The following is a 25,605-nucleotide window of genomic DNA, read 5'->3' on the forward strand; positions in this document are numbered from 1 at the left end:
AATCTCCAAAGGTGACTGGTTAGAATGGCTTAATCCTTTTTGGATTGGTTGTGTAAGACACAGGAGAGCTTGAGCCTGAGCTGTTGACCTCTCTGTCAGACTGTGAGCGTTATATTCCCTTTCTAGATTCCGAGCCCTTTGGCTCTTCTGTATGAAATCAGTTTGACAGCTCTGAGGTTCTTTCCTGCTTACATATTCTTGCTTCCTATTGTATAACTGATCACTCTCTCAGTGGTGAATATTGGTAAATATAATCTCGAAGTTTATTTCTGGGTCAGGGTATAGCTAGCTTCACAGTTTTTAGTGGGGTCCTTTCACAAACAGGGCTTTGGCTTTCTATGAATCCTGATTTCATTCAGTGTTGCTGTAAAGACAGTTCCATTTTGTCTTTATTTGGGGACAGGAACCCCTCAGCTGAAAATTCCTTGGATCTGTGCTGTCCAGTATGGTAGCCACTAGCTACATATGGCTGCTGGGCTCATGAAATGGGGCTCCATCTGTGTGGCAGTACACCCACCATAAATATAAAATATGTTTACCAAGTTCTAAAGACATAATATGAGTAAAAAGAATGTAAAATATCGCATTAGTAGTTTTTATACATGTTGAAATTTTATTTTGGACATACTGTGTAAAATAAAATATATTATTAAAATTAAATTTCACCTGTTTCTTTTTATTTTTTAAATGTGGCTACTAAAAAATTTAAAATTACCTCTATAGTCTGCATTATATTTTGATTGGACAGACCTAGACTGCAAAGCAGTGTTTGTCTTATTTACGCTCATGTCTGCAGTGCCCAGACTTACACGTAGTTGACACTTAATAAATACTTGTTAAAGAAATGAATCCTAATCTTTATTATTCAGAGTGGTCAAATTTCAGAAATAAATAGGAATTTCTCTATTTGGAGTGTTAGTATCTGAAAAAGCGACAATTGAGGGTTGAGAAGTAAAGAACAGAAGTTCTTAAATTTTTGCCTTGGGAGAGAAAAGTGGTGAAATAAAATGTATCAGTGCCTTTGAACGGCTTACCCATCTGTTGGAGAGGAAAAGTGATACGTTGGTGAAGGAGCCATAACCGAGCATCCTAATGGGTTCGCTTTCCTCTGCCACAGAGTTGTCCTGAGAAGAACGAAAGCTGAATAAATACCCTGTGTGAGGGGGAAAGGAGTTGGAAAAACAGTCGGAGAACCTAAAGGTTGCCCTGTTAGAGGTGTGTGCTTAGACTATTCATAACGGTCAACAAAGCTGTTCTTGTCTCAAGAATCTATACTGGCCCTCTCTGTCCTTGTGTCCCCACTTAGGCAGAGGAAGCCTGGGACTGCTACTGGGCCAGTGGATTACTTGAGGACCCTTCAGGCCTTGGAATTCTTTAATAAATTATTTGTTGAATGAGTGGTTTAACAAATACTATGTTAACTTAGCCAAGGTCTTGTATAACTTATATTTATGGGTATATGTTCTTGCCTGAAAGTTCCTCAGATCTGTCTCAGGAAATCAGGGTAGATTAGCAAGAACCCAGAGATGAGGTTCAACTTTCAGAAGGCACCAGGTTGCCTGTGCAAGAGTTTATTGAAGAGTCTCCGGCATCCTGTCTCCCTGCTTATAAAATAGAACTGGTAACTACTACTCTCCCCAGCAGAAGGAAAGTGCGATTTCAGTGGAAATTATTAGAGGTAAAAATGAAACTCCTCCCAACCTCTGAAATGTTTGTTTTAAAGAAGTGGATTGGCAGATGTGTTCAAAAGAGACATTGCCAGTTTCTTTCTATTTTGCATCTCTTAACTGTGGCATTATTTGGCTTTCTCCTTTTAACTGTGGTCCACTACCTTTTCTCTCTGCCCTCAGCAATAAACAATACAGAAATCTCCTTTCTGGGGAGAACTGTGGAACTCATGCTTTGACTTGGCTGCTACAGCAGGCTCATGCTAATCAGAATCACAGCAGGTCTTGTTTTATGAGCCTGAAAGAATTAGTGCTCCCTGGGGCTGAAGTTCCTTACCTGCTGGGGGACTACAGATTTCTAGTTTGGAGCCTGCTCTCTTAGGATCAAGCTACCTTTCTTTCCCCTTCTCACATGAAAACCACCCTCTTATTTTTCTTGTAGTCCATGTTTACTGGCATGTTGATTTCTTTTTTCTTTTTTAAAATAACAATGACAATCGATTTTTATATTTATGGAAATAGGATGTGATCATATGAAATGACAATCTATCTCAAGGAGACCGGGAACAGAGTGAAAATAGCAGGTGGTACCCCGCAAACCAAATTGTCTGATGTGAGTTTTCTAAGCAATGTCATATGCTTAAACTTACTGAAGCACCTGGCATGTGGAACCAGCAGGGTACATGAATATAGCAGGGGATGACTTTGCATCACTGGGTAGTAGATTTCAGTAACAGTGTGGGTTATAAGTCACAGTGAGATGTGTAGCATGTATAATAGAAATTTGTCTATCATTACTAAACAACTTAGCAAGCTGGCAATGAATGTGACCTTCTGTTTTCTTTGGAAATAGCATACCATGGGGTGGTGAAGGCCTGGGGCAGGGGCCAGGGGTGGGCTAGAAGGGGTGAATGGGGGGGAAAGGGGACATATGTAATACTTCCAACAATAAAATAATAAAGAAGTTGGTTATTATACCAGATAAAGAAAAGCTTATTTATGGAGCCTAATGCAAATGTTTTATGTTGGGGAAGACAGAATCATGTGGATTACCTCATAGTAAAAATTTTTACATTTGTGTAGTACTATTATAGTTTAGAGTTCTTCCACCTTTTGGTACAAACGTCACGAATATGTTTTGGGAATCTAATGTATAGCAGCATGACTGTAGTTAACAATTCTGTATTGTATATTTGAAACTTTCTAAGAAAGTACTTAAATGTCACCCCCCCGCCTTCCCAAAAAACAAGATGGTAATTATATGAGGTGATGAAGGTGTTAACTAACCTTATTGTGGCAGTCATTTTGTATATGTACGTGAGTCATCATCCTGTTGTACACCTTAAACTTACACAATACTGTATGTCAATTATATCTCAGTAAAGCTAGAAAAATATAAAATGAATGGTAAACACACACACAAAAGTATCTTTTTGAAGTTCATAGGGAAAAGGGTTATAATCTCCATTTGCAGATGAGGAGACTAAGGCTTACAGAGGGTAAATGAGATGCCCAAAGTTGTACCAGCAGTAACTTGAGCTGAATGGAGTCATCAGGTTGCTTAATGTCTATTGCAGTGTTGTTTCTCCTCAACTAGGAAGCCCATTTCAGTAGTGCCCTGTTTTATTCCAATTCAGTGGAAAGCAGCTATAAGAACTCCATGAATTGCAGTGTTAAAAGCAAATGAGGTCTCACCAGCACAGGGGAAAGCCCAGGACTAGAGGTCAGGAAGTGCCAATTCTGTTTTCAGTGCTACTGCTGGTTTTATGACCTTGGATAAAACTTGACCTCTGGGCCTTACTCTCCTCTTGTGTAAAGTAGGAACTTGGAGTGCAGTAGACCCTTGGAAGTTACATATGTAATATTCTCTGTACTACTTGTGAGTGACTGTAATCTTTTTTAGACATGAATTAAAACTATGTGCTAAGGGATTGGTGAGTATATATGTATTAAAGTCACCTACAAAGTAGTTGAGCCTAACCCAGTGTCTCTATCTCAAAGTGCTCTGTTCCTTATGATTTCTGTATGCATAGGAACCTTCGTGAAGTGGTGAAACTTTGCATATTGAATAAATTCTGTAAAAAAACAAAAACAAAAAAGCCAGCTACTTTATAGGTGACTTTAATCATGAATTTAGAGAACCATTAAGTATTTGAAAAATACCTCATAGAGGTATTTTTTGTGGCAGAAATTGTATGGTGTGGTGCTTTTCAGTTGGGGAATTCCTGAAAGTGTTAGAATATTTGCTATGTATGCCTTTTCTCGCCTTTTCCAACTCTAAAATCCTGTGTTTATTTTTTCTCTTTCTTAGCCCAACAGGGGCACAAAACGTCCCCGGGATGATGAAGAGGAAGAGCTGAAAATGCGTCGGAAACAAGCTGGTACTCGAGAACGTGGCCGCTTTCGGGAAGAGGAAATGACTGTGGTAGAAGAAGCAGATGATGACAAAAAAAGGCTGCTTCAGATTATTGACAGAGAGGGTGAGGAGGAAGAGGAAGAGGTAAGGTGGCAGAAGTGGGCTGGTTGCTGAGATGGCTGTCCCTGACATAGTCTCTATAGATGTAATTTTGGGCCAAATATATAATTTTTCTGACCTCCCTAGCTTTATCTATAAAATGGGGTTTAGAATACTTATTTCACAATGTTGACCTGAAGGTTAAGTGGGATAATGGAGTTGGGAAATCATTTTGAAAAGTGTAAAGAACATTACAGATAGAGTTGTTGTTTTTTTAAAATATATTTTTATTGATTTCAGAAAGGAAGAGAGAGGGAGAGAGAGATCAAAACATCAATGATGAAAGAGAATCATTGATCGGCTGCCTCCTGCACGCCCCCCATTGGGGATCAAGCCCACAACCCAGGCATGTGCCCTTGACCAGAATCGAACCTGGGACCCTCCAGTCTGCAGGCCGACGCTCTGTCCACTGAGCCAAACCAGCTAGGGCACAGATAGAGTTTTAACATTATTCTGGATTATGTGTTATAATCAAGGCCCAAGCACTGAACTGTGGAGCTATTGGTATTGACTGTGGAGGGTCAGGGAGGCTTTCTAGACCAGCGGTCACCAACCTTTAGGACCTCACAGACCATCAGTGGTCCATGGACCACTGGTTGGCGACCGCTGCTCCAAAGGTTTCCTTAAACCAGCGGTCGCCAACCTTTTGGACCTCATGGACCACCAGTGGTCTGTGGACCACCAGTTGGCGACTGCTGTTCTAGACCATACTGAGGACATATAGGGGTCAGGGAGGCTTTCTAGACCATTCTGAGGACACATAGAAGGTGCTTCCTTTATTTAATGTAGTTAATAGTCTTCAAAAGAAGAGTAGAACTTTATCGAACAAGTGGAAGATGGGCTTTTCAGGAAGTTGAAATGACATTAGCAAAGTAGTAAAAGTGGAGAAGTTCCAGGGGAGCTAAGGGACTAGGTATTTAGGTGTTACTGAAGAAATACAGTTTAGGGAAAGAGATGCCGTTCAATTGCCCTGCCTCAAGATTCCTTTGCACTCATTCCTGCCTCTGGACCTTTTTCTGTGGCCTCTGTTGGAATGCTCTCTTGCCCTAATGAAGAACCACTCTTTGCATGGCTGGTTTCTTCTCATTCAGGTCTTAGTTCTGGTGTTTCCTCCTTGGAGAAGTCTTTCCTGTCTCTGAGGTAGCCCTGCAAGTCATTCTCTCATTCTGTTATCACTTTATTCTGTGTGTTCTCTTCACAGCATTTACCATGATCTGAAATTTCTGTTTGTTTACTCATTAGCTGTCCCCTCCTGGCCTCCTGTGAAACCAGAGACTGGCTCTGTTTTGTTCAGAGCTCAGAGCACTCAAGAGCAATGCCTAGCTCTTGGTAGACCCTTAATAAATATTTATTGAATGAATAAATGAACCAAGCTGAAAAGGGTAGAGGTAAAATATCAGCGATTAAAAATGAAATGACCATGCCTTTGTGTCTTTTTAAATCCTTAAGTGTTAACTTGTATGTTATTTCATTCTGGCATTTTGTTCAATATGAATTATGGAAATAGATTCTTAAGAACCAGCTGGTTTTTGGTTCCTTCAAAGACATGATGCTAAGTTTGGATTTAAAAAATGAAGCTGGAGTGTGAATCTAAGAGGGAAAAAAATTGATTCATATTTCACAAAGGTCCTTACTGTGTTATGACAATAACTCTCATTAGCATTTATATCAGAGCTAATTCAGGGGTCTGCCCCTAAAAGATGGTGACACTTTGGAAATCTGTGGTGGGAAACAGTCCCAAATTTCCTCTGAGGGCAGCAGCCCTACCAGGCTTTTAGATAGTCAGTGTGTGTAGCACATCCTCCCTCTCTCCCTCCATCCCTCCATCCCTCCATCCCGCCATCCTTCTGTCCCTCCATCCCTCCATCCCTCCATTCCTCCATCCCTCCATCCCCCCATCCCCCCATCCCCCCATCCTTCCATCCCTCCCTCTCTTCCTTCTTCCATCCCTCCATCACTTCCCTCTCTCCCTCCTTTCTTACTAGCTTCTGCTCAATCTGTGAGCGCTGCAGCAGCAGTTAATTGGCAGGTGTGATTCCTGTGTAGGGCAAGGCTTGTACTGGAGGATTAGGATGGTAGCTGTCATGGGTAAGTGGTTTCTAGCCTAAGAGACAGAAATGTAATGTGGGACCAGCCCTTCTGTTAAGGGACAGGGAAAAAGAGATCGTTTTGTAAAAATGACACATGGAAGGCTACAAGTTCAAGAGTTATTTTCTCACTGCCACCAAAGTCCCATTTGATGAAAAGCAAGTGATGTTTGCCCCGTAAAGTCACGTGAACTTGTAAAATATTATTGTCCTTTTTGTGCTACATCACCAGCATTCATCTTTCTGAAGTCTCCCTCTGGTTCCTGACGTTGAGCTATTGGAGGTACTGCTGTAGCCGATGACTAAGACTGATAATTCAGTTTCCTCTAGTGTTGGAGAGAAATTAAAGGAGGGAAGGCCAAACCTTGAAGAGGCTAAGGCTGGGAATCCTATGAGAGCCGTATTAACACTAGTAGGTTTTTTTTTTCCTGCAGGGCAGGCAAGATGTTAGCCAAGGGAAAGAAGAGTAGTGGATGTTGAGTTTGCTTAATTTAACTCTTTCCTAGAAATTTGGATTATTTTAGTTAAATCCTAGTGGTATGTTAGGTACGTCGTGCTTATTACTAATAGAAAAAACTAGCTTACATTAAGATAGTGTCATATAGTTTATAAAACAATTTTATGTACCTCATTTCTTTAGACCATCTCTCTGACCTTAGAAGATACATCTCTCTTCTTTTCTTTCTTTCTTCAACAGATCTTCACTGGATGCCTGCTGTGTGCCAGGCACTGTAAAAGGAACTAGAGAGTCTGCATTGAACAAGTAGAAATGGTCTCACAACAGGCCTATATTCCCTAGTTTTGGGTGAACAGATTATCTGGGCGAGATCATGCCAGACCTTCCTTACATAGAGGATGAGACAAAAGTAGGCTTACAGTTGTTTGCATGGAAAATAACTAATAAATAATAATACAAGAATAAAATGTTTTGCATACTCACACTGTAAACCTACTTTTGCTCTATACTGTATGTCATGTAAAGGATTGAAATTTTATTCTAAACTAGAGGCCCGATACACAAATTTGTGCACTAGTGGGGTCCCTTGGCCTGGCCTGGGGGATTTGGCCAAAGCCAGCTCTCCGATATCACCTGAGGGGTTTCAGATTACAAGAGGGGGCAAGCCAAGCCGAGGGACCCCACCAGTGCATGATCGGGTCTGGGGAGGGACCCGGGAGTTTGGCCAGCTGGGGAGGGACCGCGGGAGGGCTCCAGGGCATGTCTGGCCCATCTCTCTCAGTCCTGATTGGCCAAACCCCAGCAGCAAGTTAACCTACCGGTTGGAGCATCTGCCCCCTGGTGGTCAGTGCATGTCATAGCGACTGGTAGACTGTCTGCCTCCTGGTGGTCAGTGTACGTCATAGTGAGTGGTTGAGCAGCTTTAGCATATCATTAGCATATTACACTTTGATTGGTTGAACGGCCGACTGGACACAGCATATCAGGCTTTTATTATATGGAACTAGAGGCCCAGTGTACAAAATTCGTGCATGGGGGGAGTGGGGTGGGCATCCCTCAGCCCACTCTGCACCCTCTCGCAATCTGGGTGTGCTGGCTCCTAATCGCTCACCTGCCTGCCTGCCTGCCTGATTGCCCTTAACTGCTCGCCTGCCTGCCTGATTTCCCCTAACCACTTGCTTGCCTGCCTGATCACCCCTAACCACTCTGCCTGCCTGCCTGATCGCCCCTAACCACTCGCCTGATTGCGCCTAACCACTCTGCCTACCTGCCTGACCGCCCCAACCGCCTCTGCCTGCCTGACTGATTGCTCCTAACCACCTCTACTTGCTTGCCTGGTCACCCATAATCACCTGCCTGCCTGCCTGATTACCCCTAACTGCCTTGCCTCGGCCCCCGCCACAGCAGCTTTGTCTGGAAGGACGTCCAGAATGACATCCAGAAGGTCGTTTGGCTGTCTGGTCTAATTAGCATATTACGCTTTTATTATTATAGAGAGGATGCCAAGTGGATGAATTCAGGAAAGACTTAAGAGGTAGACTTGGTGAGCGTTTAAGGTTATAGTCAGCAAAGTAGCATTGCATTGTGGCTAGTAAATAGTGAAGCTAGGCTCTTGAGTGCCAACTGAGCCAGGGCACTAACTTCTGTTTTTACCATGTCTGGGAACTTCTCTTTAAGCAGTAGACACTGGGGGGAGGGGGGGGAGGGGGGGCTGGGGGTCCAATAGACTACCTGAGGGTCCAAGAGTCATTGATAAAAATCTTAAGAAATGTGTCATGCCCAAAGTAAAATTAGAGGTATCTTCCACTTAAAACATAATATATGCATATCAAATTTAACAAAATAATAGCTAGCATTTTTTAGTGTACTTACAAAATTATGGGATAATTCAGGGCTTTTCAAAAGGATCTATTTCAGGGTCTCTTAATAGCAATTTCTTTACCTTTAGGTGTGAGTTATGGTCAATGACTACAAAGCTATGAAGCTACGAGTTGGGAGAGTGTTAGGCAGAGTGTATTGCAGCACATTACATTAAACTGGAAAATAAACTGAGGAGACTACATTTCTGAAATTTTAGTGTAGATTTCTTGGGGAAAACGATTCCATTTTAAAAAAATGTATATACCTTTGTAGATATAAAGGTAAGAAAACCTTCAAACCTCTCTAGTGTATGAAGTAAGAAAAACACTGTGTAGTCTACTAGTTTTTAAATGTTACTTCTGAACTTCTCTAATTTTTGATGTTATATCTGGATTCCAGGAACCTGTCTGATTCCCATCTCAGCAGCCAGTAGGGAGCAGTTATAGTAATGTGAAAGAAATAAAAACTGTGACTATTGCTAATTAACAGCCCTTCTTAAGGTCTATACAAAAATAGGCAGAGAGTTGAATTTGGCCGGTTTGCCGACCCTTCCTTGTATAGGGAAAAGATTGAGGGCCACTGTCACTGAACAAGTTCTTTTAAATCACTGAGTGTTTTCTTACCTGTACAACAAAGGAGGACAAGATAAATATTAACTAATATGGTTGCTTACTCCAAGTCATAGGATATGCTCAAGAAATATTTGTTGGCTAAATCTTAAACTAAACTTTCTATGCTAGATGTGAGACACACAGAGTGATACAAAGTAGCATGTGATGTAGACCCTTAATCCTCATTCTAGTGGGGGAGATAAAATGTTTTCTGTACATTTAACCCACAAAGGTGAGTGGCAGAATAGCATGTAAGAACCAATGAAAGAAGTAATGATGAGTGAATAAGAATTGTTGCGTTTGTCCCTTTATACCAGGAGGAACCATTGGATGAAAGCTCAGTGAAGAAAATGATCCTTACATTTGAAAAAAGATCATACAAAAACCAAGAGTTGCGGATCAAGTTTCCAGACAATCCAGAGAAGTAAGGCTCTGTTTTGCTGATACCCTTCCTCTTTTGAGGTGTTTTGTTTGCCTTTTTTGTTTTGTTTTGTTTTTTGCTTGTTTTGTCTGCTTTTGTCGTCCTTAGGAGTCCGAGGACGACCACATGTTTGGAAAATCACTAGAAGGACTCACGGGACTCAGAGTCAGTGGTACTGAGGGTATACAACCAGATCAACAAGGGGAAAAGATACATGAGGCAGAGTCTGGAGAAACTAATGTATAGACTTCCTATGCTTTCTCCCTCCCACTGAGAGGGGTCAGGTGGACATGATCCTTTCTCCAGCAGTGAACACATGCATGCAGTGTCTCTCTCCAGACAAGCCCATGTGAGATTCAGAGTCTAGAGTATTTAATGAGGACAGGTCATGTAGCCATTCTCTGCCAGCAACAACTACCAGAATTCCCGACTCTCATAAGGAAAGGTGGGCAAAACAACCTTATCACATAGGGAACTTTTCAAAAGCCAAATCCCCAGATGCCAGCCTAGAACCAGGCCCTTCTAAAGATCAGACCTATTATGTTAACTCTTTTCTTCATTGTTCTTCTCAAGTCCCAAAGAAAACTGGCCTTGGCTGCTATTAGTGATAGCTTTACTGTTGAGAAAATGTCAAAGGCTTTGGGGTTAGGCAGATGTGGATGTGACTCCTACATGACCTTGAATAAGTCACTTTTCCTTTTTTAGCCTCAGGTATCTTATCTGTATAAAGAAATAATACCCCCTTTACAGAATTGTGAAGATTAAATGAAAATAATTGGAAGTGAGTGGATCAATACCTGGTATTTAGTACATACTTATGAAATGATAGTTAATATGATAGTTACTATACTGGCTCCTCGGTGCACTGTGAAGTACTGTAATGAGGAGTCTGGTATCTCTCAGTCAGTCTTGAGTCCTAATTAAAGGGATTTTCATATTTATACAGATTTTAATGTTCTCTCTCCATCCCTCTCTGTCTCCCTCCTAGGACGTATACTTTTAATGAATCTTAATATGTCCAAGGCCTGTAGGGAACTAAGAGTTGGATAGTTTAGTCTTGCACTCAAGTTTATAGGTTATTAGGCACATTCGCTATAAATGCATAGTAGAAGGAAACATACCTTAAAAGAGATACAAACAGAGTATTGTGGGAGCATAGAGGAAGAAACAGTGAATACCAAGTTGGGGCCTATTAAGGTCTTCACAGAAGAGGTGATATTTGAGCTGGCCTTGTAGAATGATTTTGATTTTAATAGGCAGGAAAGGCATGCCAAGCAGTGTGACTAGCATGAACAAAGGCACAGAGGTGTCAGAGGTCATCAAGTCCTCATGGCAACCTGGTAAGGCTAATGTGCTTTAGATGAGGAGGGTAGAGAGGGAAGAACCTGGTTACTGGACCTAGGACCATAGCCCTCTTTGTAGTAAGATTGCAGCTCAGCTTTCCCAGCACGAGAGTCCTGTAGGGTTTTGTGCTGAACTTCACCATACAGTAGCACTTGTCATTCTGCACTGTGTGTGTGTGTGTGTGTGTGTGTGTCTGATTACACAAGTAACACCTGAATTGATTGTCATTGTAAAAAATACCAACAGTGCATAAGTAGTGTAAAAAATGCACGTCCTCCTTCACTGCACTGACCCCCTCTTCCATTCCCCTACCTAGAGATAGCCCTGTGGACACTTTGGTGAATATCCTTTCAGATTATTTTTCATATACTTATTTATATATATATATGTAAATATCAAAATTTTTTTTAACCTAAATTATACTGTACATATTCTGCACCTGGATTATTTTTTTATTACATAACAGGAGATCTTTTCATGTTCATATATGCATATTTATCTTATTTTTTGTGACTGGTTATAGTATTTCATGGTTTATAGATAACCATGATTGCCTTATTATTTTTATATTACAGACATTTGGTTATTTTAAATATTGGCTTTTATGAACAATGCTGTAGCGAACCTTTGTATACATGTGCCTTAATATAAAATGTATTTCTATAGGATCAGTGTTGAATTCTCAGGTTGAAGGGTATGTATATTTTAAACTTGGATAACTACTGCCATATTCCCCACTGTGTTCTTTTATTCTCCCATCAGCAGGTCTCTTTCCCTATTTTCTTGCCCATAATGAATGTGATCAGTCTTTAACATCTTTGCCATTTGTTTTATTATTTCTTTACTCAGTGGTCTTCCTGCATTAGATTCTGTGTCCTTTGAGGAGGTGGACTGTGTCTTGTTTGTTTCTGTTTCTAATTCCTAACACAGTACCTGCCATACTCTAGGTGCTCAATAAACATGAGATACTAGATAGTTGATGTAATCTTTATTACATTCTTATTGCCTGGAATCTAAGGATACATTATGAGGAAGCTGTGCCCTGGGTTGATAACTCTGGAAATTTAAGCAATTCAATTTACTTCTTAGAGTGCCAGCATTGCCTTTGCCCACTTGGTAGGTATACTAGTACTTCTGTCAATTTAGAGCAGTGAGTTTCTGCAGGTTATGTACCACATCTTAGGTACCACAGATGCTCTAGTGTTACATTTCATAAATTGGTTTTAAAATTTTATTTTAAAGACTTAACAGTGTTTTCTATTCAGATAAAATTTATATACTATTTTAGTTTTTAAAGCTGAACATTTTAAAATTGGTTAGGAAACTACGTTTTGTTTTAACCTTGAATTTTTGAATTCTTACTGGTGCAGTGTCTTTTATAATTCTCTAGACCAGCGAGGTGCAATTAAGATGAAAATTGCTAGAACATATTTGAATGAAACTTTCCGGTTGGGATCAGAAACATTCAAATATATTTTCCCATATATGCAGTTGTCATTTTGATTGCATAACCCAAAAATGCTTCTCTTCATTTGGCTGCATTTCAGATTCATTTGAAAGTTCTCTTTATGCAGCCTCAACCTTGCACTGTAATCTTTCTGCCAAATATCACATTGAGTGGAGCATGCTATTTCCCTGGTAAGCCCATTAGTGTTCTCCTTTTCATTGTTGCAGGGGCAGAATTATTTAGTATAGTGGTTCTCAAAGTTTTTAATCTCAGGGCCCCTTTGCACTCTTCAATTATGAGTACACCCCAAAGTGCTTATCTTAGAAAATTCTAGAATACACAAGCACACATTTTATTAGGCATCAGGGCAATGATATAATCACGTCTTGTGTAGCCCTGTTGAAAACTCCAGTGTTCACTCCTGAGAGAATGAAAGTGAAAAAGGCAAAATAGGCAAACCTCAGAGATCGCGGGTTTGTAATAAAGTGAATATTGCAATAAAGCGAGTCACAAGAATATTTTGGTTTCCTAGCACATGTAAAAGTTATATTTACATTGTACTATAGTTTAAGTATGTAGCAGCATTATGTCTAAAAAAGCAATGTACATACCTTAATTTAAAAGTACTTTATTGCTAAAAAATGCTATCCATCATCTGAGCCTTTAGCAAATTATAATCTTTTTGCTGGTGGAGGGTCTTGCCCTAGTAACAGCAAAGATCACTGATCAAAGATCACCATGTCATCCTATCTAATAAAAGAGTAATATGCAAATTAACCATCACTTTGCGATAAAGATGGCAGCGCCCACAGCCAATAAGGAGGGAAGATGCAAATTGATGCAGCAAGGCAAAGGTGGAAGGCGGCTCTGGCCGGAGTGAAGGTAGAAAGGCAACTCTGGCTGGCATGAAGGTGGTGCTGGCTGCCAGGGGAAGGAAGGCCTATTCTTGCACGAATCTTCATGCGTCGGGCCTCTAGTATATAATAATGAAAAAGTTTGAAATATTACAAGAATTACCAAAATGTGGCACAGAGACATGAAGTGAGCAAATGCTGTTGGAAAAATGGTGCCAATGGACTTGCTTGATGAAGGGTTACCACAAACCTCTACTTTGTAAAAAAAAAAAAAAAAAAAAAAATGCAGTATCTGTGAAGCTCAATAAAGCAAAACTCAATAAAACAAGACGTACTTTTAATACTTAGGGATTATTGTGAAAATAATTTTGATCTTTTAGACCCCCGAAAAGGATCTCCAACCACCTCCTACCCCCACCCTAGAGTCCCAGGACCACACTTTGAGAACTGCTGATTTAGTTGGGTGGGAGAAGCATCATGTTCTCTATGCATTGACTGCTGGTCTTGTGTTTGCAGGAGGACTCACCAATTTCTGTGGTTTTCCTGGTATATTTGAGCCTTGCTGGTCATTTGCTAATCTTCACTATTACAGTTGAAAGAGAACATTCTGGTGGTCTGAAACAAATGCACATGGCAGACTAGCAGAATATTCTCCCCTTCCCAGATGGAATCGATGACCCCATCTCAGCCTGGGTTACTGTTTTAATAGATTGCTGTGTTGCTTTCCCATTGCCTCTAACTTGACCCATTCCCCCAGCTGTGAGTCGTCCATTACTGAGTGTATGCTTACTTCCTAGACAGTCTCTACAAATGTTGTAGTGTGTGCTTTAAATGAGTAGGCTTATACTTTGTTGACAAAGAGAAGAAAATACTCTTTTTTATAGCATAGCAAACTTGATGGTACCTAGATTTGTCGAGCACCTATTATGTGCCAACTATCATTAGGCACTTTATATTTTTTATCTCGTTGAATCCTCACTGTAATTCAGCTAGGAAAATTAAGGAAGCTGAGGTTTAGAGATAGGTTAGTTGCTATTCTCTGTCTCCGTTGACCAGGTTGGGGTCCCGTGATCTAATGTCATTTCTTGGACAACACCAGATCCTTACAATTAATTGTATGTAATAGGTTATTAAATTTGTACTAGGCTAAGGGCTCCATGCGGACAGCAACTAGGATTATTTTATTATCTGTTATATCCTCGGAACCTAGCACGGTGACTGGTACCTAGTGTGTGTCCAGTAAATACTTGTTGACGTACTGTTCATGGTTACACAGCCAGTAACTTATGTGGCTGGGGGTGTGACCCAAGTCTGTATCATTCTCAAGTCCAGGCATTTTCACTATATCTTGTTACTCATGTAACACTGGACCCCCAGTAGTATTTTTATGATGTTTCTCTGCTGTCATTTGAGTTTCTGCTTGTTTTTGTTTTGATAATTTTTTGACTTTCTAAACTTAAAAACATTGGGCTGATTGCAGATTTAGAAGAATTTCGAAGTTGGAAGGTAAATTCCACTCTCCCTTCTAATTCTTGATTTTTTAAAATTATATTACCCTTTATTAATTACCCCCAGTGACAAGTATTTAACTTTTCAAAGAAATCTTTTCATTATTTGACACTTCTGACTCTTTAAGATTTAAACTCAGAATGAAAAAGAATTTCAACAAATTCTTAGATGAGAGGATATCTAGACAACTTATAATCATGGTTGTTTTCCCGAATTAGTGTCTATATCTCTCCTAAAGTATGGCTTCTATAAGAGATGTCACAGAACTTCAGGGTCATGTAATCACATGTTAACTCTGTATTGCCTTCTTTTAAGCAGCCTGAAACCACCTAGCCTTTGTGGCAGCTACTTTCCTCTGCTCCTTCATTTGGAAGGCATCTGCTGAACTGTGGACCTGGGAGTGTGCTCAGTGTTGGGTGACCAGAGTTGAATGAGTAGTTTCTGTCCTGGTACAGCTCTCTCATGGTCTGATTTGTATTGCTGTTACAGTTGACTAAAACCATCAAGTTCTCACATGTGCTCTTATTAAATTATGTCGTTCCCACCCCATGCATTTGTAATCTGACTTTTTGGTTCAGTGCAGCTCTCTATGTGGATCCTAGATAATTTTTCTCCTGTTAGATTTGGCCCATCATCGCCTATCAGGAACTTTTGAATTGATTCTGTCAGCGCTGTATTCATTTTCTCTGTAAGCTTTGTGTTGCTTAACATTTGTTAAGTTGCTATTTATATACCTTCATTTAAGTTACTGATTAGAAAATAACAATGAAATAATATAGATGATCTAAACAGGCCTAAGGATCAACCCCTGTAGGATGCCACCAGAGGCTTCTCTCTGGGCTGACATTCATTCATTACCACCGAAGTCCCAAATCTTTTCTTGTGTTCAACATCATTTTGCTTATTACTATTTAGTGCTCAGTCTTCCTTGTCAGTTCTTCCTGGTGAGCTATAAAAATCTTTATGTGAAGTTACTCTTCAGAAATCAGATTTTAAAAAAAAAACAACTACCCATTTAAGGCAAATAACCCTTAGAGGTTTGCTGAGCCCATTTGGTTCAAAGATTATATAGATCTGCTACCCCATGGAATTTCTGAATTCTGCACCAGCGTTTCTTTCCAAGGCATGATTCTTCTGGCTTGACTTTCACACTTTAGGAGACAGAAATAATGTAAAATGGTGGTGTATTTGTAAGCACAGTGAAAGAAGCCTTAAAAAAAGATAGATGGAGGGGGAATCTTTACAAATATAATTTTGAATGTACTTGGAATAATAAACAGGTGAGAATAAACAAGGAAGCATTGAAAAAGAAGACTAGCAAGAAAGTGTTTTTGCAATAATGGACATAAAATATACTGTAACAATATGGAAGTGTGATCCTGGCTCAAGAATTTACAAACAAAGCAATGAAATGCAGTGCAAAGCCCATAAACAGATTAGAGTACACATTAAAATTCAGTGTATGATGCCATGACCAAGTGGGATTTATCCCAGGGATGCAAGGCTGATACAATATTTGCAAATCAACAAACATGATACATTACATAAGCAAATTGGAAGACAAAAATCACATGATCATATCAATTGGTGCAGAAAAAGCATTTGACAAAATCCAACACTCTTTTTTTTTTATAAAAACTCTTAGCAAAGTGGGAATAGAGGGATCATACCTCAACATAATAAAGGCCATATATGACAAACCTACAGCCAACATCATCTTCAATGGGCAAAAACTAAAACCATTTCCCCTAAGAACAGGAACAATACAGGGATGTCCTCTTTTACCACTATTATTCAATATAATATAACCTCAGCGATCAGACAAGAAGAAATAAAAGACATCCAGATTGGAAAGGATGAAGTAAAACTGTCATTATTGACAGATGACATGATATTATACATAGAAAACCCTAAGATTCCACCAAAAAAACTACTAGATTTAATAAATGAATTTTGCAACATAGCAGGATATAAAATTAACGCCCAGAAATTGATGGCATTTTTATACACCAATAATGAACTCTCAGAGAGACTAAAAAAATAAAAATAAAAAACGCATTTACTATTGCAACAAAAAATTAAGATACTTAGTAATAAACTTAACCAAGGAGGTAGAAGACCTGTACTCAGACAACTACAGGATATTGAAAAAAGAGATAGAGGAAGATATAAACAAGTGGAAGAAAATACCATGTTCATGGCTTGATAAACTCAACATCATTAAAATGTCTACTACTACCCCAAACAATCTATAGATTGATCGCAATCCTTGTTAAAATACCAGTGGCATATTTAACAGATCTAGAAAAAAACACTCCAAAAATTTATATGGAACCAAAAATGACCTCAAATAGCAATCTTGAGAAAGAAGAACATAGTTGGAGGAATCGCAATACCAGATACGAAATTATACTACAAAGCCACTATACTCAAAACAGCCTGGTACTGACACAAGAACAGGCATATAGATCAATGGAACAGAACCCAGAAATTGGATCCAAGCCATTATGCTCAATTAATATTTGACAAAGGAGGCAAGAGCATACAATGGAGTAAAGAAAGTCTTTTCAATAAATGGTGTTGGGAAAACTGGACAGGTATATGCAAAAAAATGAAACTAGACCACCAACTCACACCATACACAAGAATAAACTCAGCCGAAACCGGTTTGGCTCAGTGGATGGAGCATCGGCCTGCGGACTGGGGGGTCCCAGGTTCGATTCCGTTCAAGGGCATGTACCTGGGTTGCGGGCACATCCCCAGTGGGAGATGTGCAGGAGGCAGCTGATCAATGGTTTCTCTCTCATCGATGTTTCTAGCTATCTCTCTCCCTTCCTCTCTATAAAAAATCAATAAAATATATTAAAAAAAAAAGAATAAACTCAAAACGGATAAAAGACCTAAATGTAAGTTGTGAAACCATAAAAATCTTTACAGCAATATCTCAGACATCTCTCATAGCAGTATGTTTACTGATAGATCTCCTACCTTTATGTGATAAAGCACAATGTACTAATTAAGGGGTAAATATTTTTCTCTGTCGTTTTTTCCCCAGCATATGAGACGAATTAATTTTCTTAATATATAGAGTGCTTATAAATGAATAAATAAGATGAGCACACTGATATAAAATGGGTAAAGAAGATGGGGGTGGGGGGAGGAGGCTGGAGGGGGTCAATAGTGGGGGTTAGAGGGCATATGTAATACTTTTAACAAAGAATTATTTACAAAAAATAAAATGGTCAAAGAAGAAATACAAATAGCTAATAAACATTAACAAAAGTTGAACCATCTTAAATAGTAATATCAGAAATGTAAATAAAAAATAAGTTAAATTTTCTGTCTCCTGTGGTACATTTGCACAATGGAGTACTATGTGGCTGTGAAAAAGAAGGGACTGTTATCCTTTGTGACAGCATGGATGGACTTGGAAATTATATCATGCTAAGCGAAATAAGCCAGTCAGCGAAAGTTATCACATGATCTCATTTGGAATCTTATGAACAAAATAAATTGACAAACAAAATAGAACCAGAGGCATGGATACATGGAACAGACTGACAGAGGTTGGAGGGAATGGGGTGGGGGCAACTGGATAAAAGAAGGTAAAGAGTGTAGCCAAAGAACATCTGTGCATAACCCATGCATACAGACAACAGTGGTGAAGGTCAGGGGAGGGGTTGTGGGAGCTGGATGGAGGTGGGCAAAGAAGGGGTGAATGGGAGACATCTGTAATAGTATCAACAATAAAAAAGAAAATTTTAATAAATTTCCTATTTCAAATTGGAGGAGATTTTAAATGCATTTTAAATACTGTTTTTAAAGAGGGCGAAGGAAACAAGCACTTTATACACTATTGGTACCTTTCTGGAAGAATATATCAAAATCTGCTAAGGTATGCATACTCTTTGACTTGACATGTTCCATCCTGGGACTTTATCTCAACACAATAATTGTGAATACATGCATCATGGTGTCATTTGGTATAGGGAGAAAATTGGAGACCACCTGAATGTCTGACAAAGGGTAAAATAAATTATGTTACATATTCACAAGGGAATACCATGCAGCTTTTAAAAATGTATTATTTAGGACAGGAGTTTCAGATAGGCTTAATCTCCTACACTCACTCTGTGATTGATTGGCAGTCTATTTTTGGAATGCTATGTTGAGAAGTCATGTCTGGGCTCAACAGGGAAGAGTGGTGTGCTCAGTGAGGGATAGTGCCATAGGAGAAGGAGAAAGACTGACAGCAGTGTTGGATACTGGCTTTTCCTGCTGTAAAAGAGTGCTTAATGATAAGGGGAATTATTCAGCCTGTGTTAACAATAGCAAAAATTGAATATACAACTATATACTATGTAGGCTTCTTTAGCATTGGGGGGAAGGATATAGGTTGAGTGAAAACTCATGAATTAAACATACCAGAGTATTATCAATGGTTATTTCTGGTTAATAATATAATGTATGATTGCTGTTATGATTAAAAATAGTAATGGGGAAAAACAGTGGTTAGGGATATTGTCTAAAATATGAGCATGTTTTAAAGAGTTATAGTCTCCAGATTTTGTTCCTTACAGAATCCAGGTTTCTGGACAGGTGGTATTTGCTTAGCCCTTCAGCTTCTGGACGTTGATGAGTACTTTATGACTTCAAGAGTCCCTGCTTGTGTTCCTTTCCTTTGTGGCCTCATTCAATTAAGCAGGCACCTGTGGATATATAGAGACAAAATATATACTTCCTATATTTAAGAAGCTTACACTCTAGCAGGGAATATAGACATAATAATGGTAGCAGTAAGCAAGAGGAGAAGAAAGAAGAGGAGGGGAAAGGAGAGCAGACATACGCAATTTTAAGTGCTTTATACCTATTTATTCATTTACTCTTTATAGTGTCCCTATGAGATAGGCAGTTTATTATCCCATTTACAGATGAAGACACTGAGAGGCTAAGTGCCTAGGTCAGGTTTAAACCCAGGCAGTCTGGTTTCAGGGTCTGTTTGACCACCCATTCCTCTCAATCACTGTCAGTCGGGTATTGTTCAGTTGCTTTGTATGGATTAGCTCATTTCCTTTTCACAACAAAACTTCCTGTCTTATTCATCAAAGACTTAGTGGACATTCCTTAATGTGTCAAATATTGGAGGGGGGGCATGCGGAGGCGAATACAGAGCAGTTCTGTTCTAAGTGTCTGGGCATAGGTCTGTTGAAAGGTTCAGGTGTGGACATATGAGTAAAATATCATACTACATAAAGTATGGTGGTGATTATAGGATGCCAGAGCCTATATCTGCTTTACTTTGGGGTCTACCTCTTAATCAGCTCACTGGAAGGGATGTGAGGGTTGGGAGTTTCTCTTACTTGCCATTTTTGAATGGCAGCAGAATCTCATGTCTTCCTTTGGGTAAGGGAAGTAATTGGCCCTTGACCTGAAGTGGCAAGTAAGAAAACCCTTTTTAGATGAGTAAGATAATTATGTTCAGGGCAACAGAATTGCCACACTAAGGGGTATTGTTAGCTAATCCATAGGACTGATGGGCAGATCATTTAAAGCTGCAAAATGCTTTAGGAGCCTCTAAAAGGCAGCTTGTGACGGCAAGAGTAAGGGAATCCTGTAATGAGATCTGAATCCAAGATTGATTTTTGTAATGAGGAAATCGATTTCTGAAGGAAATTATGTGACAGTATGATGTTTGGATGAGTGTCCTTCTTGGTTGGTCTGTTGTAGACACTTTGACAGATTGTCTGTCTGGATTGTGTGGCTGTTTGCTCGTCAGTGCTGATAGTACTTCTTTCCTTTCAATGATGCTGTTTTGTTTTTCCCTCCTAGGTTTATGGAATCTGAGCTGGACCTAAATGACATCATTCAGGAGATGCACGTGGTGGCCACCATGCCAGACCTGTACCACCTCCTAGTGGAGCTGAATGCTGTTCAGTCTCTTCTCGGGTTGCTCGGACATGATAATACAGATATCCTTTCAGATCTGTCTTCAGTGGGAAGGCTGACATGGTAGGGGAGTGCTGTTTACTCTCTTCTCCTGTCTGTCTCTGCTGTCACGTCTGATATTCTATTTCCAGTCCAATTATCTCCCATCTTGAAACACATGCTGCTCTTTACTCATTTGAAAATCTGGTTTATATCAGTAAATCTTGGGCAATCCCTAATTGTTCTATTTGCTCTTAATAGTACTAGAATTCATCGTGATGTATCTGTTCATACATTGACAGCATTAATTTTTCAGGATCTTGATTTGGAGGCCCATTAGAGAGGCAAGACCAGACAGCATTTGAATTTTTGGTCTAGACATCAGTCTGTTAGCAGATGCCCCAGTGGAGTTGAGACTAGAGGATGCAGTAAACTATGATGGAAAGTACATTGAAATGTCGGGGAAGATAGAGATTTTATGTTTTGTCCACTAATATATTTCTAATTTCTTAAAGGCCAGGTACACAAAAACATTTAGTATTTATAGAATCAGCTTTATACCTAAATAGACAATCTAGGTTTAACTTTTAGTTTTACTTTTTGTGTGAAATTTGGTGCCCCTCTAGCCTTTAGTATTCTCAACTGCAAAAAATAGAGTTTATAACTTTTGCCTTTCAATGTTATTTAGAGGATTAAAGGAGATCATATAAGTGCTAAGTAGTTTCTTATATATAGTAGGCACTTAGGAAATGTTACTTTTAACTGAATCTGAATCATGACTTTGAAAACCATTTTATACTTTGTCTTTGTGCAACTGCTATCTGATGTGCAACTGCTTTAGTGCAAAAGGTTTTTCATATGCCTGTGGTTGGAGTTATGTTCATTAAAGGAAATTCCATTCCAGTAGTTGTTCTGTTAGAATCCAGATTTTCGAAGGTGAGAGACAAATGTAGTTAGTCTGCTTGAGTGATATTCATGGGGAATCTGCTGCTGCTTCATGTTATTTTCATCTTTCTGGTAATCTCTCTCCTGAGAGCATGTCTGACTAGGTTCTTTCCTGCCTGATAATTCTCATAGAAATAAATCAGTGAATAATTTTAATGCAGGCTTCTTGAAGGGTGATCTTAAGCCATTTCTGATATTTCATGTAATGTTAGATAGTATTAAGAATCACTGTGTCAGTCCCAAGATTGATGAATGTTCCCCAGGGTTCATTGCAGAGTTCTGCATTTTACTGTAAGAACCCTAGTCAATTAGCTTGTTTCTAGGCGAGCTCAGTACAGGGTCTTATGAATTCAATAGCATGCAGATATGCTTTGAGTGCTTATTATGTACCAGGCACTGTGCTAGACCCTGAGGAACCATGGGCTATACTGGATACTCAAACAGCATCAGCCAGTAAGCCTATATTGAGTATCTACATATGATTAGCTCTATTTGAGGTGCTAACTGCTCCTTATAGAGTTAGTAACTAAGAATTCTAGTTGTGACTTCACATTTCAATTCACCTACACAGAATGGTAGATTTTCAGAATCCGAGCAGACCTTAGAGATGACTTAGTCCAGAGACTATTTATTTAGTGACAAGTCTGAGGTCCCAGTGTTGGATAGCTAACTGTTGAAGTTGAGGCTGGCACTCCAGACCCCTGATTTCCAGTCCACTGTTCTTTCTAGTGCACTGAGTCTCTTCCCTCTAGGATTTATTACTTCCCTGACAGAGTTGCAGTGATTCATTCATTACCTTGCGTATTAATACAGAAATCGCCTGTGTTGTCTCTGGAAACATGGCTCTCATTCTCTTTTTCTACGCCTGCTAACTCAAAATAATAGTAGCAGCTTTCCAAAGATACTGACACTTTGCTGATTCACCAGCCTGGTTCCTGCTGAGGAGAAGACACACAAGAAGTGCTGCTCATCAGCATACTTGGGAAAGGCAAGGGCACAGCTGCTGCAAGTTGTAATGTTCTGGTCTTTAAAAAGGAAAAAAAACAAGTCCCCTGTAATAACTTTGACAGCTGCCATTCCCTCCTGCTCTCTGAGAACTAAACTGCACTTCCCCCCCTCTTGTATACAACCTTCACCCTACTGCCCTAGTGATATTTTTCTAAAATCTGATTTTTAATTATGCCCTACATCAAATTTTAAGTTCATTTGAAATTTTTTAAAGTACCTAATTTTAATTAGATGCAGCAATTAGGATAAATGTCATCTCAAAGTACAGCTTTTCTTAAAAGTGGTTTCAGAAAAGGGTAGACCCTCTTGACTTGCATCTAACGAATCCTCTATCAGTTGGAACGTTGATCTCTCAGCAGTGTTGCACTGTTTCTTGCCTTATCTGTGATCTATAATGGAAATTTTTCTTTAGGAAACATTTGTTAACAATTTACTGTTATACAGCCGTAACTGCCCGAAACACCTTACCATAAATAAACAATTTCATGGCAGTCATGACTTAAATTTTTAATCTTTTTAACTCTTCATTTATCAACCAAGACCATACATGGCTGGTTATCTTTCCAGCAAGCACAGGTCATCTTTGCTTTGTCCTTCTCGAGAAAACATAAACTATAGGGATTTTAATTGGATCAGAGGCTGGTTTATTGTAACCTTAAGAGACAAAGGATGTGAGAAAACAGCTTGCACCTTGTCCTTTCAACCGTGAGAAGCAGCTTCAGAGTTTATTCTGGCGCTCTGCATCACTGCCGCTGGTGAGGGACTGTCAGTGCTTCTGAGCACATCTCCCCCCTGGAGAGGTAGGAGCCCAGCCATCATTTGGCCGCAGAGTGGAATTCTGGTCTGTGAAGAGCACCTCTGGGGGTGAGGGGAGGGAGAGAAGGCACACCCCACACACAGTGTTCAAGAGTCACTCCAAATGCATTAGGTGGGGTCCAACAGCTGCTGCCTTTTAGAGATAATGCTTTTTGCAACAATTTTTCCTTTAAAATAAATCATTTAAACATGTTCAGAACCCCCCTTTTGTGAACCTTTTGGAGTGTTTCTGCAGAAAAATAAAACCAAAGCTACATTTAAAAATATTTTCTTAAGGTATTGGTAAACAAAGTTTTTATGGCCTAGTTTAAGCCAAATTTACTCAATTTGCCTGAAGGAACAAGGAGGAATAAAACAAGGAGAAGATAAAACCCCAGATGGTGGCTGAGTACCCCTTCTGCTACCACCACCAAAAATCAAAACAAAATAAAAAAAACTCCAAGTTACCAATAAGTATCCTATTTTTGTATGGCATCTGCTTTGTTCTCAACTTAAGTGACAAGTCAGTGGAATCCTTTCTAAAGTCCTGTAGTAGATCATGGCATTTACTGGGTTCTTCCTTAGTATGATAAGCTCTGTTGTGTTCTATTAGGAAAATAAGAAATAGTAGCTTCAGTTGATAGTTATGTGTGGTGGTAAGTGCCCTTGGAGTGTTATGCTCAAGAAATGCCATTGGTATTCTGAAAGATGTGGGTCATCTCTGGCATAGGGTTGATAAGGGAATTGGACATTGGAGATTGGCAGGCTTTTGGTAGATGTGGAGATTTGAGTGCTTTTCAAGTTTATTTCATGTTCTCTACCTTGGCAATGGAAATTGCCATTCCTCACTTACTGGATCTGACATGCTCTTACTAGCTGCTCTTGTAGTCACTACACATTGGATATCAAGTCCATTAAAAAAAAAAATACAACTACTATACTGATTCCTAGCTAAGTGCCTTATTCTTTAATAAAAAAGCCAGTAAACTAAACCCAGTTTATTCAAAGTATGCTTTCTCTCCATCCACTTGTTATTCGGAGGTCTCATTGTAATGTTAACTGAGGCTTCAGTACAGTGGGCTGTGCACTAACAGGCAGAAGGGATAAATTGGTTAGCACCAAGTAGATCATTGGTGCTGATGGTACAGCTCCCTTTTGTCTGGGATCCTTTTCTAAATCACTGCTTAGTTTTCTCAAATTCTAGAAAGCCCAGAGGACTTGCAAAGTTGTCCTGGTCTGTTTTGTGAAGAATTACTATGGGGTTTGGAAAACAAGGAGCAGAAAGACTTTTTTTAGACTAGCAGGGATCAATTGAACTTGAGCATTTGGGTCTGAGAGTGCTAGCGTGTTACAACCTGACTGGGACACACCATATTATCTCAGAGGGTGTGTACAGTAGTCAGGGGTGCCTGTGTTAGATAGAGCCCCAGTGTTAATGAGCAGGAGTGAGGCGGGGAAAGGTTTGAGCCTCCTAAGGGCTTTCTTCTAATTGAACTGGGGTGGGAGCTGGCTGTTGCTCCAGTGCTTTCCTGTAAGTGCCGTCTAATAAGGCTTGTGTATCTCTGGCTGTTGTTTTCCTAGGAGCTTTTCTCATCTCAATATTTTTAGAATCTAAGTTATGTACATTGAAAACAATTTACTTCTTTCTCTTATAGGTAGTCTAACCTCCCTAATAATTTGTACTGATAAGCCACCCGTTTTTTGGTATGTGTGCTTGTGTGTGTGTGTGTGTGTGTGTGTGTGTGTGTGTGTGTGTGTGTGTTTTGAGCCATTTAAATGTGCTCTGAAGAAAGTCAGATTAGGTAAAAAGTGCCAGAAGGGCAATCTAGGAAAAGGACCTGTTAATGTAATTTTTAATTTTGTTTATGAGTTTTAGATTAATTCTGTGTCCCAAAGCAGGGGGGTTGTAGCTTGCTTTGGACATTTTCCCTGTAGCATGACAGTGCCCACTAACATTTACTAGGTACTTAACAAATATTGAATGAGTGTATTTTCTCCCTCATACTAGTTTGATCTTGATCTAGGATTGGGATGAAATTAAGAGTCCTGGTTCAATCTAGCTACCTCTGCCAACTGTTTCAAAAGGAGGAAAAAAAACAACCCATTTTTGTCTGTGTTTTGAAATTCATCTGGATTGAGTTATATATAATCACTATCCTA

At 39.5% G+C, this 25,605-nt stretch overlaps 1 protein-coding gene across 1 annotated transcript in view; it reads left to right on the top strand.

Moving 5' to 3' along the window:
* Positions 1-25,605, top strand: part of CTNNBL1 (catenin beta like 1) — a 173,524-nt gene that overhangs the window by 32,164 nt on the left and 115,755 nt on the right. The window contains exons 2-4 of the mRNA XM_081097760.1: positions 3,979-4,167; positions 9,515-9,621; positions 20,602-20,741. Of these exons, the coding sequence (XP_080953886.1) occupies positions 3,979-4,167; positions 9,515-9,621; positions 20,602-20,741 (436 nt within the window). The remainder of the gene's footprint in view (positions 1-3,978; positions 4,168-9,514; positions 9,622-20,601; positions 20,742-25,605) is intronic.

The sequence above is a fragment of the Myotis nattereri genome (assembly GCF_964212035.1).
Source record: "Myotis nattereri genome assembly, chromosome: 8".
NCBI classification, from domain to species: domain Eukaryota; kingdom Metazoa; phylum Chordata; class Mammalia; order Chiroptera; family Vespertilionidae; genus Myotis; species Myotis nattereri.